The sequence below is a fragment of the Periophthalmus magnuspinnatus genome, chromosome 5, assembly GCF_009829125.3.
Source record: "Periophthalmus magnuspinnatus isolate fPerMag1 chromosome 5, fPerMag1.2.pri, whole genome shotgun sequence".
NCBI lineage: Eukaryota > Metazoa > Chordata > Actinopteri > Gobiiformes > Gobiidae > Periophthalmus > Periophthalmus magnuspinnatus.
In genome coordinates, this window is record NC_047130.1 from 16,065,341 (window position 1) to 16,081,434 (window position 16,094).

The window sequence follows — 16,094 nt, forward strand, 5'->3', positions numbered from 1 at the left end:
AACAGACAAATCAGGCTCCTTCTTTCATGGAGCCGATACTATGGAGCCCATACCAGACAGAGTAAAAGTTCCTGGATCGTGCCGATATTCAATACCAGTGTTTTGCAAAGGAATATTCAGGTGTAAAACTGAAGTGGAATCACACGTCGTCTTTGTGATTTTTAGATCCATCATGTCTCAAACGTCCTGTTTTATAGTTGAAATGTTTTTATCTTCCTCTTGTTTGTGTTTTGCAGGCGGCCAAACTGCCCATGTCCATCATCATCGTGGGAGTGGGACAGGCCGAGTTTGACGGTAAAATTTTGGACAATTTTATGTTCACATTTAAGTTTGATATATTCTGTACCATCTGCTGCATCTGCTTCTGTTGGAAAAGAAAATACCAGCACCAAACTGCAGAAGAACTTTATATACTTTTACTGTGAACGATGGCTGTGTTTACACCTGAACGCCTCTGCAAGACTGGGACTGAACCTGGACTGAACCTGGACTAAACCTGGACTGAACCTGGACTAAACCTGGACTAAACCTGGGCTAAACTTGGACTAAACCTGGGCTAAACCTGGACTAAACCTGGGCTAAACTTGGACTAAACCTGGGCTAAACCTGGGCTAAACTTGGACTAAACCTGGGCTAAACCTGGGCTAAACTTGGACTAAACCTGGGCTAAACTTGGACTAAACCCGGACTAAACCTGGACTGAACCTGGACTAAACCTGGACTAAACCTGGGCTAAACCTGGGCTAAACCTGGGCTAAACCTGGGCTAAACTTGGACTAAACCTGGGCTAAACCTGGGCTAAACTTGGACTAAACCTGGGCTAAACTTGGACTAAACCTGGACTGAACCTGGACTAAACCTGGACTAAACCTGGACTAAACCTGGACTAAACCTGGACTAAATTTGGACTAAACCTGGACTAAACCTGGACTAAACTTAGACTAAACTTAGACTAAACCTGGACTAAACCAGGACTAAACCTGGGCTAAAGTTGGACTAAACCTGGACTAAACCTGGACTAAACCTGGACTAAACTTGGACTAAACCTGGAGTAAACCTGGGCTAAACCTGGACTAAACCTGGGCTAAACTTGGACTAAACCTGGACTAAACCTGGGCTAAACCTGGACTAAATCTGGACTAAACCTGGGCTAAACCTGGACTAAACCTGGACTAAATCTGGGTTAAACCTGGACTAAATCTGGACTAAACCTGGACTAAACTTGGACTAAACTTGGACTAAACTAAGACTAAACTTGGACTAAACCATGTCTCATCACAGCCATTTAGAATAAAAGGTCAAATTGAGTTGACTGTGTGCCATGGATGGAATGGAAGTGCGCAGCTAACATGCTAGTCGTTGTTAGCTTTACCGTGACTCCAAAACGCTGCTCTAAAAAGTTGTGAAAAGTGCTTGTAAGCTCATCTCTGTGAGTAATTAGGATGCTCTGAATGCATAAGGTCAGTGAGGAATACTGTTTAACTGTTTAGAATGAACTAGTTCTGTTTGTCGTGTTTTTAATCAGGTAAAAACGAGCTAGAGTGCCTTTAACTGCTCTCTCCTGTCTCACATTGTGTTACAGCTCAAACCTTAGACATCCCCCATAGACTGGAGTTAGCACGATTAGCACAGTTAGCATAATTAGCCGTGGGGGTGGATCTATACAGGGAACAAGAGGTTAATGAGCGGTTTGTGATTCTTCTGAGCGCAGCTGATTTGAAATTACACACAGAGGCAGAGGAGACGCCGCATCCCCTGGTATTTATGTAAGAGTGTTATTAAAGCTTCAGTTGTACCACTGTGACACACGGGCGCTCAAATTAGCACTCACCTCACGGCAAAGAAGGTTGTGAGTCAGATTCCCAGACTATAGTTGGCGTGTTTCTGTCTGGCATTTGAGTGGGTTTGACCATTCAGAAAAATAACAACTTTTTTTTTTTTAGCTTTCTCCCATGTTCCCTCCTCAAAAACATGTCTGAAGATGTCATCAGATTTAGATGTCATCCATGCATGTTTGAGTAATCTAGAGAGCTCTCCCGGGCTCTATTCAAACCCTCCTTACAGTTAGCAGTACGATTCTGTACGAGGCTCCGCCCACAAGCCTGCATCACCCATGCTCCCACCTGACAATTAAGGGTTTGAGTTTGCACAAAAAGGTGACAGTGACTAACTGAAAGACTGTTGGCTAACGCTAATGCTAATGCTAGCTAGTTTGTGACTGTAGCATTATTTGAGAGGGGCTTGTTTGACAGCACAAATCAGCTCACCTGTTGTAGTTCAGATAAGGTAAATGTTTCTGGTCAGATTGTGTTAAAACAAAGCTCAGTACAGTTCGCAGTGCGACCATGTACGAGGCTCCGCCCACAAGCCTGCGTCACCCATGCTCCCAAACAACAATTCTCCATAAATATACAAAAACATGATACAAAACTGTACACAGCAACTTGACAAACCTGATGTGATGTGCAGTAGTTTCATTAGTGGGATGCAGCTGATTGTGTTGTGATAGTGCTCTGAAGGGGGGTGACTTAGCACAGAGAGCAGAGGGAGGCGGGACTCAGTGAAACTTATAAAACATGTGAATGTGTTGTTTTGGGTGAATACAGCATTTTCAAAACAATAAAAGGAAACATGGAGATCTAAATATGCTATGTGTTACAGTTAATACCTCATAGAAGTAAATACCACCTCTTTAATACCTCATAGAAGTAAATACCACCTCTTTAATACCTCATAGAAGTAAATACCGTGTAGGACTAAATTGGACTCAGACCCGCTCATGTTAATGTCTACGATGCTTCATTTTGAGCCAGATTTCTTTCTACAGTTAAATCGTCATGGGTCTGACCTAGTCCTTATAAATTTACATATATGCTTATTTTGTATGTACTGTATAACACTGATATGTGCAATCGTCAGGCGTGAAAAACATGCCTGGAGCGGGTTTTTGGATTAGAGACTGGGCCAAGACTTAAGAGGCAGAAAATCCTCCTCTGTGGTCTCCCTTAAAGAACGTGTCTGGCGCATTTAAACCTGCTTTTGGTCACTTTACGATCAGCACTTCACATTTTCTGTCTGCAGGATGTGTTGGAGCTCCCTCTGCTGTCAGCAACGGGAATTAACATTTAGAAAGTAAACTAATGAACTTATTCTGTGTGAATGGTATGCTAGCAAAGCCATGTGTTTGTTGTTAACACAGATTGACTGAATGAGTCCCGTGATGGTTTATGGACTCAAAGCTGTGTTGAAGAAATCTGTAGTTTTACCTATGACGCAACAATCCAGGCAAAATGCATGCGTTGAGTTCGGTGTTGTGGTGTCAACATGAAACTGTGCTGATTTTGTGCTTTGTGTGTTACAGCGATGGTGGAGCTGGATGGAGATGATATCAGAGTGTCCTCCAGGGGGCGACTCGCAGAGAGAGACATCGTTCAGGTGACTGCCCCCTGCTGTAATCTAACATGCACTGCAGCTCCCACACTCTGCTGGTTTAGGTTTGGTCTCCACTCCCTTTGTCGCATCTCAAGCCAGAACCAAAAACAGCTGGCCAATCAGATTTGTTTATTTCAGTGATGCAGGTGAAACGAAGCTCATTGGTTATTCATTGTTTTGAGCAAAATTACACTTTCCTCTCCTCAGATGAACAGAGTTTAGTTTAATCCTCCATGTGTTTCAGTCCTCTATGATATTTTGTCTTTTCTTTTTCCTCATAAGTGGCCATGTTTGTTTTGATCCAGACGGGCCAAGCATGTCCCTGATTGGCCAGTCCACTTGTCAATCACGCCCATGTGAACAAAGGGAGATTCACCGGTAACCAGACTCACATCTGAGTAAAAGTACTGAAGTACAGCACTCAAATGTGTATTTTGGATCTCAGGCAATGGATTTGGTTCAGCCTGAGACCAAGGGATTGAAGACATAGAAAGTTTATCTGCAGCACAATTGGCCCACAAAGTAATTCAAAGAGCTTTTCAGAATAAGAAAGACATTAAAATAATAAATAATCATCATAAAAGTAACATTAAAAGAGAAGAGGCAGAATAAAACCCTTTCAGTCGTATGCACAGATAAACAGAACCGTTTGAGTCTGGATTTAAACATTGTCAAAGTAGAGGCCTGTCTCACATCTTCAGGAAAACTGTTCCAGGTTTTAGCTGCACAAAACTCAAACACTGACTCCCCATGTTTAGCCCTGGTTTAATTCTGGCTCAGTCCTGGTTTAGTCCTGGTTTGGTCCTGGTTTAGTCCTGGTTTAGTCCCGGTTTAGTCCTGGTTTAGTATTGGTTTAGTCCTGGTTTAATTCTGGTTTAGTCCCGGTTTAGTCTTGGTTTAATTCTGGTTTAGTCCTGGTTTAGTCCCGGTTTAGTCCCGGTTTAGTCCTGGTTTAGTCCCGGTTTAGTCCTGGTTTAGTCTTGGTTTAGTCCTGGTTTAATTCTGGTTTAGTCCTGGTTTAGTCCCGGTTTAGTCCCAGTTTAGTCTTGGTTTAGTCCCGGTTTAGTCCCGGTTTAGTCCTGGTTTAGTCTTGGTTTAGTCCTGGTTTAATTCTGGTTTAGTCCTGGTTTAGTCCCGGTTTAGTCCCGGTTTAGTCCTGGTTTAGTCCCGGTTTAGTCCCGGTTTAGTCCTTGTTTAGTCCCAGTTTAGTCCCGGTTTAGTCCCGGTTTAGTCCCGGTTTAGTCCCGGTTTAGTCCCGGTTTAGTCCTGGTTTAGTCCTGGTTTAGTCCCGGTTTAGTCCTGGTTTAGACCTGGTTTAGTCCTGGTTTAGTCCTGGTTTAGTCCTGGTTTAGTCCTGGTTTTGTCCTGTTTTTTTCCTGGTTTTATCTTGGTTTAGTCCTGGTTCAGTCCTGGTTTAGTCCCGGTTTATTCCTCAGTGTGAGATGGTTCATGTGGCTCATGTGGGAGATGTTCTTTGGTGCTGGTCCATGGAGAGACTTGTTCACACACAGAGCTGCTTTAAAGTCTCTGAGCCACAGGAGCCATAGACCTGAGCCACAGGACACGTGTGAAGTACTTCCTGGTTCTAGTCATGACTCGAGCAGCAGTGTTCTGAATGTACTGCAGCTGTCTTAAGGCTCGTTTGGAGAGGCCAGTGAGTCGGGCGTTACTGTAGTCTAACCTACTGAAGACAAATGCATGGATAAGTCTCTCTAAGTCTGGCTTTGACAGTTTACTTTTGCAATGATTTTAGACGGTAAAAAGCTGCAGATGTTATTGATTTGAAACATTTTGAAAATCAGCAGCAAAACAAAGGTCCAAACAGAGGACAGGAGTTTTATGATTTCACTGCTCATTTAAGACGTCTCTCAAACTGGTAATATTCTCAGCCTCCTCTATTACATTTTTATTATTTTCTCCCCTCAAAGACATGTTTTACTATTATAAAAACTTAAAAAAAAAATAAAAAAACTGGAGATGTAGTGAACAAGGACAGACGGGCTCCATTTATGCCTGAATAAATGTGCCCTGGCCTTGTACAAATACACTGTATAAGCAGGTCTTGGAGTCAAAATAAGTCCGCTGTGTGCTGTCTGCATCTCATTATAGTGCTTTATTGTCCAATATTCAGGAGGTGTACGTTAGCATGCTGGTTGTTGTTAGCTTTACCATGACTCTAAACTCTGCTCTGGTCTGGTTGGGAGAAGTGCTTATAAAATGAACTAGTTTTGTGTTTCATGTTTTAAGACAGTACAAATCAGGTACAGCACCTTTAAGTGAGGAGGTTTGAACAGAAAAATGTGACTAAATTGGGAGATAGATTTAGAGGAAATGGATGCGATCTGTTTTGGGACATAGAAGCATCTTAAGCCTCGTGTTTGTTGCTAATCTGAGCTCTGGATGTTCCCCAGAGAAAGAGCAGAGGAGGAGATGTTTAGAGGGGACAGAAAAAGTCTTTTGTAAAATGTTTAACGATGCTCAAATATCTTTACAAAACAACTCAGAGTAATAAGAATCAAGAGAAGCCATCGCAACTTACTTTGTGCTGCTTTCTACTTAAAGAGGAGGTGCTATGGAATGGATTTTTTTGCAGCTTTCTCCCAAGTTCTAACACTGTTCCTCATCAAAAACATGTCTGAAGAGGTTTTAGATGTCATCCATGCATGTTTGAGTAATCTAGAGATCTCTCCGAGGCTCTATTCAAACCCTCCTTATGGTTAGCAGTATGAGTCTGTACGAGGCTCCGCCCACAAGTCTACATCACCCATGCTCCACACGACAATTCTCCATAAAGATACAAAAACATGATACAAAACTGTACACATCAACTTGTCAAACCTGATGTGATGCAGTAGTTTCATTAGTGGGATGCAGCTGATTGTGTTGTGATAGTGCTCTGAAGGGGGAGTGACTTAGCACAGAGAGGAAAGGGAGGGGAGACTTATTAAATATACACACAATACGTTGTTTGGGGTGAATATAGGATTTTTAAAATAATAAAAGGAAACATTGTGATCTAAATATGTTTTGTGTTACAGTTAATGCCCCATAGAAGTAAATACCCCCTCTTTAATGCCCCATAGAGGTAAATACCCCCTCTTTAATGCCCCATAGAGGTAAATACCCCCTCTTTAATGCCCCATATAAGGCTCGAGGAAAAGGATCAAAATTCAGATACTAATCAATGCTAAAACTAGTATCTAAACTAGATACTCATTTTTGTCAGGTATCAAACAAAGCAAACAAAGTTCTACCATTTAATGTGGAACGTCACAGTTTATCGTCTAAAGAAAGACAGTTTTTATCTTTGTGATATGGGATCGGTATCGAGTATCAAGTCTATTCCTTGGTATCAAAATCAAGTTTGAAATGTTAGAATCATGACGACACTGCACCAGGCTGTATGAAAAAATACAGAGGGATATCAGTCTGGATTTGCAGCCCACTAACTCTCTTCTCTCGCTTTTTTTTCTCCATTTCTCCACCCCGCCTGTCTCTCTCTTCTCTCCCTCTGTCTCTTTCCTTGCACTGTCTCTTTATGCCCCCTCCATCTCTCTCTCTCTCTCTATCCTTCCCCTCTGTCTCTCCCCCGCCTCTCTGTCCCCATCCCTCTTTTTCTCTCTATTCCTTCTCTGTCTCTCTCTCTTTCCCCGTCTCATCTCTCTCTCCTCCCCTCTCTGTCTCTCCCCCTCTCTCACACTCTCTCTCTCCCCTCTCTCACACTCTCTTTCCTCCCTTTTCTCTCCTACCCCCTCTCTCTCTCTTCCCTCTTTCTCCCCCCTTTGTTCCTCTCATTCTCCTCCCCTCTCTGTCTCTCTCTGCCCCCATCCTCTCTCCCCTGTCTCTCTTTCTCTTTGGTCCCACTTTCTCTCTCTCCCCCCTTTATCCCTCTCTCTCTCTCCTCCCCTCTCTGTCTCTCTCTCCCCATCCCTGTCTCCCTCTCTCCTCCCCTCTCTGTCTCTCTCTCTCTGTCCCCCTCCCTGTCTCCCTCTCTCCCCCTTCTCTGTCTCTCTCCCCCCCTCTCTCCCTCCTCCCTCTTTCTCTTTCTCTCTCTCTCTCTCCCCACCCCCCCTCCCTGTTTCTCTCCTCCTTCTTTCCCTTCCTTCCCTCTTTCTCCGTCTCCCCTCCAGTTTGTCCCGTTCAGAGACTACATGGACCGCACGGGGAACCACGTTTTGAGTATGGCGCGTCTGGCGAAGGACGTTTTGGCTGAGATCCCGGACCAGTTCATCTCGTACATGAAGAGTCGAGGCATCAAACCCAACCCCGCCCCCCCGCCTTACACGCCCCCTACTGGACACCCGCACCACCACACGCAAATCTGACCGAACTGAGCGAGGATGACCCACAGACGAGCTAACACAGGGATGCTAACACAGGGACGCTAACACAGAAAGCTAACATACAAACACTAACACGGGGAGGGGCTGCTTCCAGACAGGAGGAGTCTCAGGAGGACTATTTTGCATCCTTGTTTCCTTGATTCCTTGTTACCTTGATGGCTTGTGTTTTTGGTCTGTCCTTTACCTCTCTCTGTTTTGTGAACAATGAGGATGGAGACAGGACTTTTATCTGATCAAATTCAAATATATTCATGAGTTTCAGGCGAACAATTTCTTTCTTTCCCCTTTTAAAAGACTAAGGCCTGTTTCCATAGTGTTAAAGTTTGTATGACAGGTTTGGATGATTCTCTGGGTCATTTTTACTTTTCTTTGGCGGGATTATACCGGTTGTAAATATAAATTATATTTTTATCGCAATCTTGAAGCAGTTTGTGAGGAAAAGTTTAAAAATTCTCAAAAAAAAAGTCTCATACTGATGACATCACACTAAGGAGAACTGACTCTGTGCACAGTAGCATGCTAGCTAACTCACTGTGTCTCAAAGCTTATGCTAACTTCTATTAAAACCATAAAAAAATAAAATAAACAACCTCTTAAAATGTAAATGAATTAAACCAAAGACTACTGTTTTAAATGTAGAATACTTCAGTTTGTGGTGCTCTTTTAATATTTATTATGCCTCAAAATTAGCATTAGCATTAGCATTAGCATTGAGACACAAACATGTGTCTTTGTAAACACAGAACTGTCTGCGGTGAAGTATTCATTTTATTTATGTAGTGTTTAACAGCTCCCTGTCCATTGTCTTAACCTAACCCCGTAACCTCTGACCCCTAACCCACCCACAGCTCCCTGTCCACTGTCTGACCCTAACCTCTGACCCCTAGCCCTCCCTCAGCTCCCTGTCCACTGTCTGACCCTAACCTCTGACCCCTGACCCACCCAACCCCCCGCAGCTCCCTGTCCAGTGCCTGACCGTAACCCTCTAACCCTCTGACCCCTGACCCCTAACCCACCTGCAGCTCTTTGTCCACTGTCTGATTCTTAAATATTTATTCATTTTAGTTTGACTCTACAAAAACCTCATGGAGCTAAAACTGAACAGGAAGTAGTGATGCTAACAGTGAGGTAGAGGGCGCTGTTGTGCAAAGAGCTAATTCTATCCACAAGTTTGGCCCAAGTTAAACGCAAGAAACATATTTTCACCACATTTGAAACATTATCTCTACAATATGAATGTGTTTTCTCATAATTAATAATAGTCTGTGTGACATTAGAGGAGGTTCAGCCCGCTGCACTGTGTGGTTGCTAGGTAACACGCATAGAATTCCCTACTGTGATTTAATGATTTACAACCAGGAAATAAAATTGGAAAATGAAAATATAGCAAAACAAAAAAAAAAATGTAAAAGTTAAATATAAAGATCTTAACAGTTTTAGGAAAATGAGTCAAACCTGTCATAGACTTTTTTTAATTGATGCAAATGTTGTATTGTTTAAAATGCTCTGGACAAGCCTCAGTGCTCCCTTTACTCCCATTATAGAGATTACTGATGACCAGAACTCTCTGCCCGATGGTGTTACTGAAGTATGGGGCAGATGCAGATAGCACAACTTTCCCCTTTGCGGACATTGGCTCTTGGTCTACAGGGTTTAAGTGCAGCCTTGTTTAAAAGTGTTAACTCTCTCTTTTCAGGTGTGTAAATGAATGACACTTAATGAAAAGTACTGTCTTAGCTCCTCTTTGAAACCCTGATCCTCAGTCAGTTTGGTCTGCACCTGGAACTGTATTGGCTGAGTGGCTAGCACCTCACAGCAAGAAGGTTCCAGGTTCAACTCCCGGTTCACCCAGGCCTTCTTGTATGAAGTTTGCATGTTCTGTCTGTGTCTAAGTGGGTTTCCTCTGGGCACAACAGGTCAAATCCTCCAGTTAAGGTTGTTCTGACCAAGACCCAGCGGCACTGATGAATGGGTCAAATGCAGAGGACAACACTGTCAAACAGATGGATAGTTTAAGGTATTAGTCCTTTGCACTTGACCCATAATTGACTATTACAGTACTGACCTTTATTCTACATGATTAATATTTAGAAAGCAGTTTGTAATTATATATTTTCCTGTTGGTTGCGCTAAACTGGTAGACTGTATAAAGACGTGAGGACTGAGGGAGTTTGATGTCACCCATAGCGATGCTGTCAATCAAATCTGCTAGAGGACGTGACCTCTGGGAAAGAAGGTGCCGGATTTGTCTGTTATTAATGTTCACAAAATGACAAGTCTGACAGCAGCAGTTACAGAGATCGGGGACAGGTTTTTTTTCAATAGAAAGTGAATTGGCGACAGCGTTGAACATGATCGCTTCCTGTTTGGAGCACGGTGGTTAGCAGGTTAGCTATGTACATCTATATATACAGTCTATGATAAAAACAGAGCAATATTATAGCCATAGTAGCCCCCTCTGCATCACAGAGAGGTTCCAAGTGAAAAGGACAAGGATGCAAAATAGAGCATTTGTTTGTTAAGAAACCTCCAGCCCCAGGTACATTCCGTCTGGGATCACAACTCATCTCTTTTCCTGTTTTTTGGGAATTTTTGGATTTCATATTTGAGGATTTTTTGCTCCAAGTATTCCCTGCTCCGGTTTCCAGTCTCCTGCGGCGGTCCCAGAGGCAGTGACTGTTTTGTGGTGGCGTCTGTGCCGTTTCTCATCTGTGTCCAGGATGTGTGAACTTTGACCTTTGACCTTGCCTGTCAGTCTTGTCGTGGCCTAAACCGTGATGCGACTGTACATTTTAGGCGCCTTTTCCCTGGTTTGGAATTTTTATATTCAAGGATTTACCAAAATATCTGCGCATGGACTTCAGGTGTGATGTTTACACTCAGATTCTTCTTCTTACTTTGGGTCAGGTTCTGAAACTGGGCTCTCCTCAGACGCCTCCTCCTGCTCCTCCTGGGGATCCTTAGACATTCACAATCCCGTGTGTCATGGGTTTTTCTCAGCTCTTGATGTGGAGGAGCAGCGACTCTACTCTGAGCTTCTTCTGGGCCAAAGCTATCATCTCTAACGCTAACAAATTAAAGTGCATTTGACAGGTTACACAGCTCATTACACTAAAACATAGTTAACATGATTATATTTTAGAGTTTAGTTTATAATGTGACTTCTTGGCTCGACACGGGCAGAAGATGTGACGTAGAGGTAATTCCATAACTGTTACCTATCAGCCGTAATGTAAACATGTCTAAATTACACAATAGTTATCATCAGACAATTCTAAATATATTAAAACACTTTTATTTTGTTAAATCAGTGTTTGAACTGTCAGAAAAATCCCTTCCTTGTCTGCATTTTGGATGGAGCTTTCAGGATTCTGTTTTAGAACTCAGCGATACTTCCTGTATTTTCGTACTTTCACCAAAAATTAAGTTAATATCCACAGACTGTATAAAGAAGTGAGTGAGTGTGACGTCACTCACAGCGTTCAGCTCCAGTTAAATGAAGCTCATCGAGGCTAACAGTTATAGCGGCTAATTTAGAGCTTTATATTGGGAATTCTGATCACGAGCATCATAGCAACCAAAGAGCCAATCCAGAGCGAGGCTGTTGAAGGTAATGCCACTTCCACTGGTTTAGCAGGGAGCAGGTGCTTAGCAATCTGTCTTTCAATCAAACCTGTTGCTAACACTAGCGGGAGTGACCTCGGGTAAGGCATCTGATTTGTCTGTTATTAATGTTCATATCTTGATTTACAGACATAATAGTGAAATAAAAACCTCAGGATCATGTCGAAGCGCTTAATACGAACATTTAAGACCAAAATGACGAGCCTGACAGCAGCAGAGTCGACGGAGCCAGAACCGCGCCCATGATCACTTCCTGTTTGGAACGCAGCAGCTAGCATGTTAGCTATGTCTATTTATATAAACAGTCTATGATACTATCCCACTAAACCAAGTCATAATTAGATAAAAAAAAGAACATGAAAACCTGTCAGATGCACTTTAATCATGTTTTGAACAAAAATACTCATTCCACTTTTCAGAAACTGACCCGAAACCACAAAGGAAACATTTAAATCTCCTCTAAAACGATCTATTAAATGTTTACAAGTGCATGTTTATGTACCCCCCATATCTCACTGTTTTATATGTTAGGTTCTTTTGGACTGGCATGTCACTTACTGTTTTTACAATCTCTGACAGCGACTAACAACAAAGCACAAGCCTCATCTGAGCGTCCTCGTCCGTTTGACTCCGGTTCATGTGCTGCTGTTCGTTCTATGGAGGCCTGTGTCGTATGCAAACACACATGTACAGTTTCAACTTTCATTTTGGCCGGTGAAGGGTTAACGGTGAAATCACGACCTCTGTTTTGTTTTGGTGAATGTACAGTATCTCAACATCATAAGTAAATCATGTTAGTCCATTCTGAGTCCACTATGGTTTAAGCCAGGTGCCCTCCCAGACACAACACAACCTCCACACATCCAGCTTTGGGATTGAGATACTAAAGGACGTCTAAAGGGCCGTGACGCAAAAACAGACCTGGAGTTTTGTTTCATTCGCACATGTTTGAGTAACTCTTTATTATTAGTCTGTTAGTGGTAGTTTTCAAGTTAACAGCTCCTTTTACCTTTAGTTCAGAAGAGATTGGCAACTCCAGGTCTGAAATGATCCAAATGTGAAAGTGTGTGGAGTTTAAAAACACAGTGGAGCACTTCCTGTATTACCACATGATGACATTACGAGGTGGAACAGAGTGTTTTCTGTTTGAAAGAAGAACTCCTAAATATACAGGGTTTTGTTTCTGTGACTAGTATGTTCCACAGTATGGCATTAAACACATCTATCACTATGGAAACAAGCATGCGGACAGTTACAGGTCAGATCTGTGGAGAGGAAACTCCGCTAGTAGTAAGAATGCATGTTTTCAGTGTCTTTTTTTAGCAATAAAAACACCTGCAATTTCAGGAGAAGTTTAAAGCCAAACAGTCCAACATTCAAACTTAAATGTTTGTATTTTAATGTGAGTATTTCATCTGTAGGACATAAGAGGCTGTGTACAGTAGTGTAGAGTGTGGTGACGGTTCCACTTTAAAGGGGTAATGAGAGATTTGAACAGCTCTTTGCAGAAATGAAGGAAATTAAATTAATCGAGTGAATTAACGACGAGGCGTAAGGCGAGGTAAGAGAGCGCGTTTCACAAATCACACAAAATCATATTATAAAAAGTTTTAATTAGATCCAGGTTAAATGAGTCCAGTCCCATAATTTGAACTTTTTCAGACTTTTTTAGATGTTTTTATTATAGTTTTGTCTTGAGTATTTGGACAGATTGAGTTAATAAGACGACCCTCTGACGCCCAACTGTAGAGGCGCTGTTGAAGAAAACCTTTACAGTCCAACGAGTCCAAAGCCCGTTATTACAAAAGAGACTGGTCCACAGATCCGAGCTGAACTGAGGCACAGCTGTGTCTTGCTCCAGCGTTTCATCATCTGAACACAGGATCAGATTATCCCGAGATCGACAGACGCTCCAGATAACTTTACCCCCGGCTCGTGTGCGTTCCCATTACATCAGCGCCGCACACTCAGAACACAAGCTGGTGGGGTTATTATTTCAAATCATCCTCTGCTTTTGCCACATAAACTAGAATAATGTGTGTGTGAAGTCTCCTTCTCCTCAAGCCTTAGCCTTACTGATACTTTGCAGTGACACGTCGAATACTGGGGGTGCACACTTTAGCAAATTCAGTCAAAAAAGTTTTAAGATTGTCTGAAAACTCAAGGAAAAATTGAAAACTGATTTAAAGACCACATTTTCAGGAGCTTGTGATCAGTCTGAGCATTTATGGTCTTGTTTAAGGGTTTGAGTTTGCACAAAAAGGTGACAGTGACTAACTGAAAGACTGTTGGCTAACGCTAATGCTAATGCTAGCTAGTTTGTGACTGTAGCATTATTTGAGAGGGGCTTGTTTGACAGCACAAATCAGCTCACCTGTTGTAGTTCAGATAAGGTAAATGTTTCTGGTCAGATTGTGTTAAAACAAAGCTCAGTACAGTTCGCAGTGCGACCATGTACGAGGCTCCGCCCACAAGCCTGCGTCACCCATGCTCCCAAACAACAATTCTCCATAAATATACAAAAACACGATACAAAACTGTACACAGCAACTCGACAAACCTGATGTGATGTGCAGTAGTTTCATTAGTGGGATGCAGCTGATTGTGTTGTGATAGTGCTCTGAAGGGGGAGGGACTTAGCACAGAGAGCAAAGAAAGGTGAGATGAATATAGCATTTCAAAACGATAAAAGGAAACATGGTGATCTAAATATGTTATGTGTTTGCAGTTAATACCCCATGGAAGTAAAAATATCCCCTCTTTAACATTACTGAACTCTGAGTTTGCAAATGAGATAAGACACCATCTTGTTGTATCTGAGTTCTGTCTGTTTCTGCTGCTAGAACACCATCACCTCCACCACCACCTCCACCTCGCTTCAGAACAAAACAGAGGCCGTTTGGTTTCAGCCTAAAATGTTCCTTTTCAAATCATAAATGTAGCAAAAACATCATCTCTGGCCTCGTTCAGAGTCCACTCGTGATGGACCAGTTCAAGATGGCTCCCGCTGGTTCATCTCAAAGTGTTTGTGAGTAGAAGAAAGTCAAAGTTTATTACAGTAAATGTTTATGGATATATTTTTGAAAGTTTATTTTTAAGTCGATGATGAAAAGCCATTTCCTGTCCCGTGATGTGGGGCTGGAGATCAGGGGCCATTTGGTTGGGTCAGAGTTTGGGCAGTTTTTTTTGGTAGTTTCCATTCTTAGAAAAAGGTTTGGTGTAATTTAGTTAAGGCCACATCTGTCCCAGGACATACAAAGTGGATGAAGTGTCTTGCCCAAGGACACAGCAACAGTTTGCACCTAGAGGTCTCCCATCCGAGTACTAACCAGACCCAGCCCTGCCCAGCTTTAGAGACCTAAACCAGGATTAAATCAGAACTAAACCAGGTCTAAATCAGGTCTAAACCAGATCTAAACTGGGACTAAACTAGAATGACACCAGGATAAATGTGGTCCAAAGCAGGACTAACTCAGGTCTATCCCAAGACCAAACAAGGATTAAACCAAAACTAAACCATTGGCTAAACCAGGACTAAGACTGTTTCTAAACCAGGATTAAACTGGGACTAAACTGGATCTAAACCAGGTCTACACCAGGTCTAGACCAGGTCCACACCAGGTCTAACCCAGGTTTTGACAAAAGCCGTGTGACAAGAGTCGATTCCATCACTGAAAATCTGCATCTCAAATTCTACATTTTATTCTCAGAGAACCCATACTGACCCATGCTAACCCAACCCAAACCATCCCAAACCAGTGACCCCAGCCCCCCTGACTCCTCCTCCTCCCCCCTCCCCCTTCCTGACTCCTGATTGGTCGTTCAATGATGGTCTGCATGTTCTTCTTGTGAAACTCAAATCCGCACGAGTGGGTAACGTGCATGTGGGCGGCCATTTTGGCTCTATGTGGACTGTTTCTCTCTTCTCTTGTGCCTGGTTTTACAGCAGTGGGGAAGCTAACCGTAGCGATTAGCATGTTACGTTAGCGCTCACTGCCTCCCATGTTTATATGGTTTGTTTTGCAGTTTGCATGACGCCCTTTTTGTTCAAACAGGTTTTTAACTCTATCATAACTGTTCAGTGGTGTGAGATGATTTGTATTGGATTGCCTTAAAACTCATTAAAATGTTTACTTTTATAATCGAGCTCAGAGCCTCTGTTTTAAATGGACTCATTCAGTTCTGTGCATTTAAAAACAACCAAAAGAGAAAACAAGCAAGTAAGCTGCAGGAAGGGGATCTAAACCAGGACTAAGTCAGGTCTAAACCAGGACTAGACCAGGACTAGACCAGGTCTAAACCAGGACTAAATCAAGTCTAAACCAGGACTAGACCAGGACTAGACCAGGTCTAAACCAGGACTAAATCAGGTCCAAACCAGGACTAGACCAGGACTAGACCAGGACTAGACCAGGTCTAAACCAGGACTAAACCAGGTCTAAACCAGGACTAGACCAGGACTAGACCAGGTCTAAACCAGGACTAAACCAGGACTGAACCGGTTTTTGTGGATCTGGAAAAGACATTCAACCGTGTCCCTCGTGGTGTCCTTTGGGGGGTGCTCTGGGAGTATGGGGTCCGGGGCCCTTTGCTAAGGGCTGTCCGGTCCCTGTATGACCAGAGCAGGAGCTGTGTTGCCGGCAGTAAGTCTGTTCCCACTGCATGTTGGACTTCGCCAGGGCTGCCCTTTTGTCA

The 16,094-nt window shown here is 42.8% G+C and overlaps 2 protein-coding genes across 2 annotated transcripts in view; both read left to right on the plus strand.

Annotated features, from left to right (window-relative positions):
- cpne5b (copine Vb) overlaps positions 1–7,757 on the plus strand; it is a 163,127-nt gene extending 155,370 nt beyond the window's left edge. Inside the window, exons 18-20 of the mRNA XM_033967231.1 lie at positions 237–294; positions 3,362–3,435; positions 7,563–7,757. Coding sequence (XP_033823122.1) covers positions 237–294; positions 3,362–3,435; positions 7,563–7,757 — 327 coding nt within the window. The remainder of the gene's footprint in view (positions 1–236; positions 295–3,361; positions 3,436–7,562) is intronic.
- myl6 (myosin, light chain 6, alkali, smooth muscle and non-muscle) overlaps positions 1–16,094 on the plus strand; it is a 207,088-nt gene that overhangs the window by 62,882 nt on the left and 128,112 nt on the right. The gene's annotated exons all lie outside the window — the stretch shown is intronic.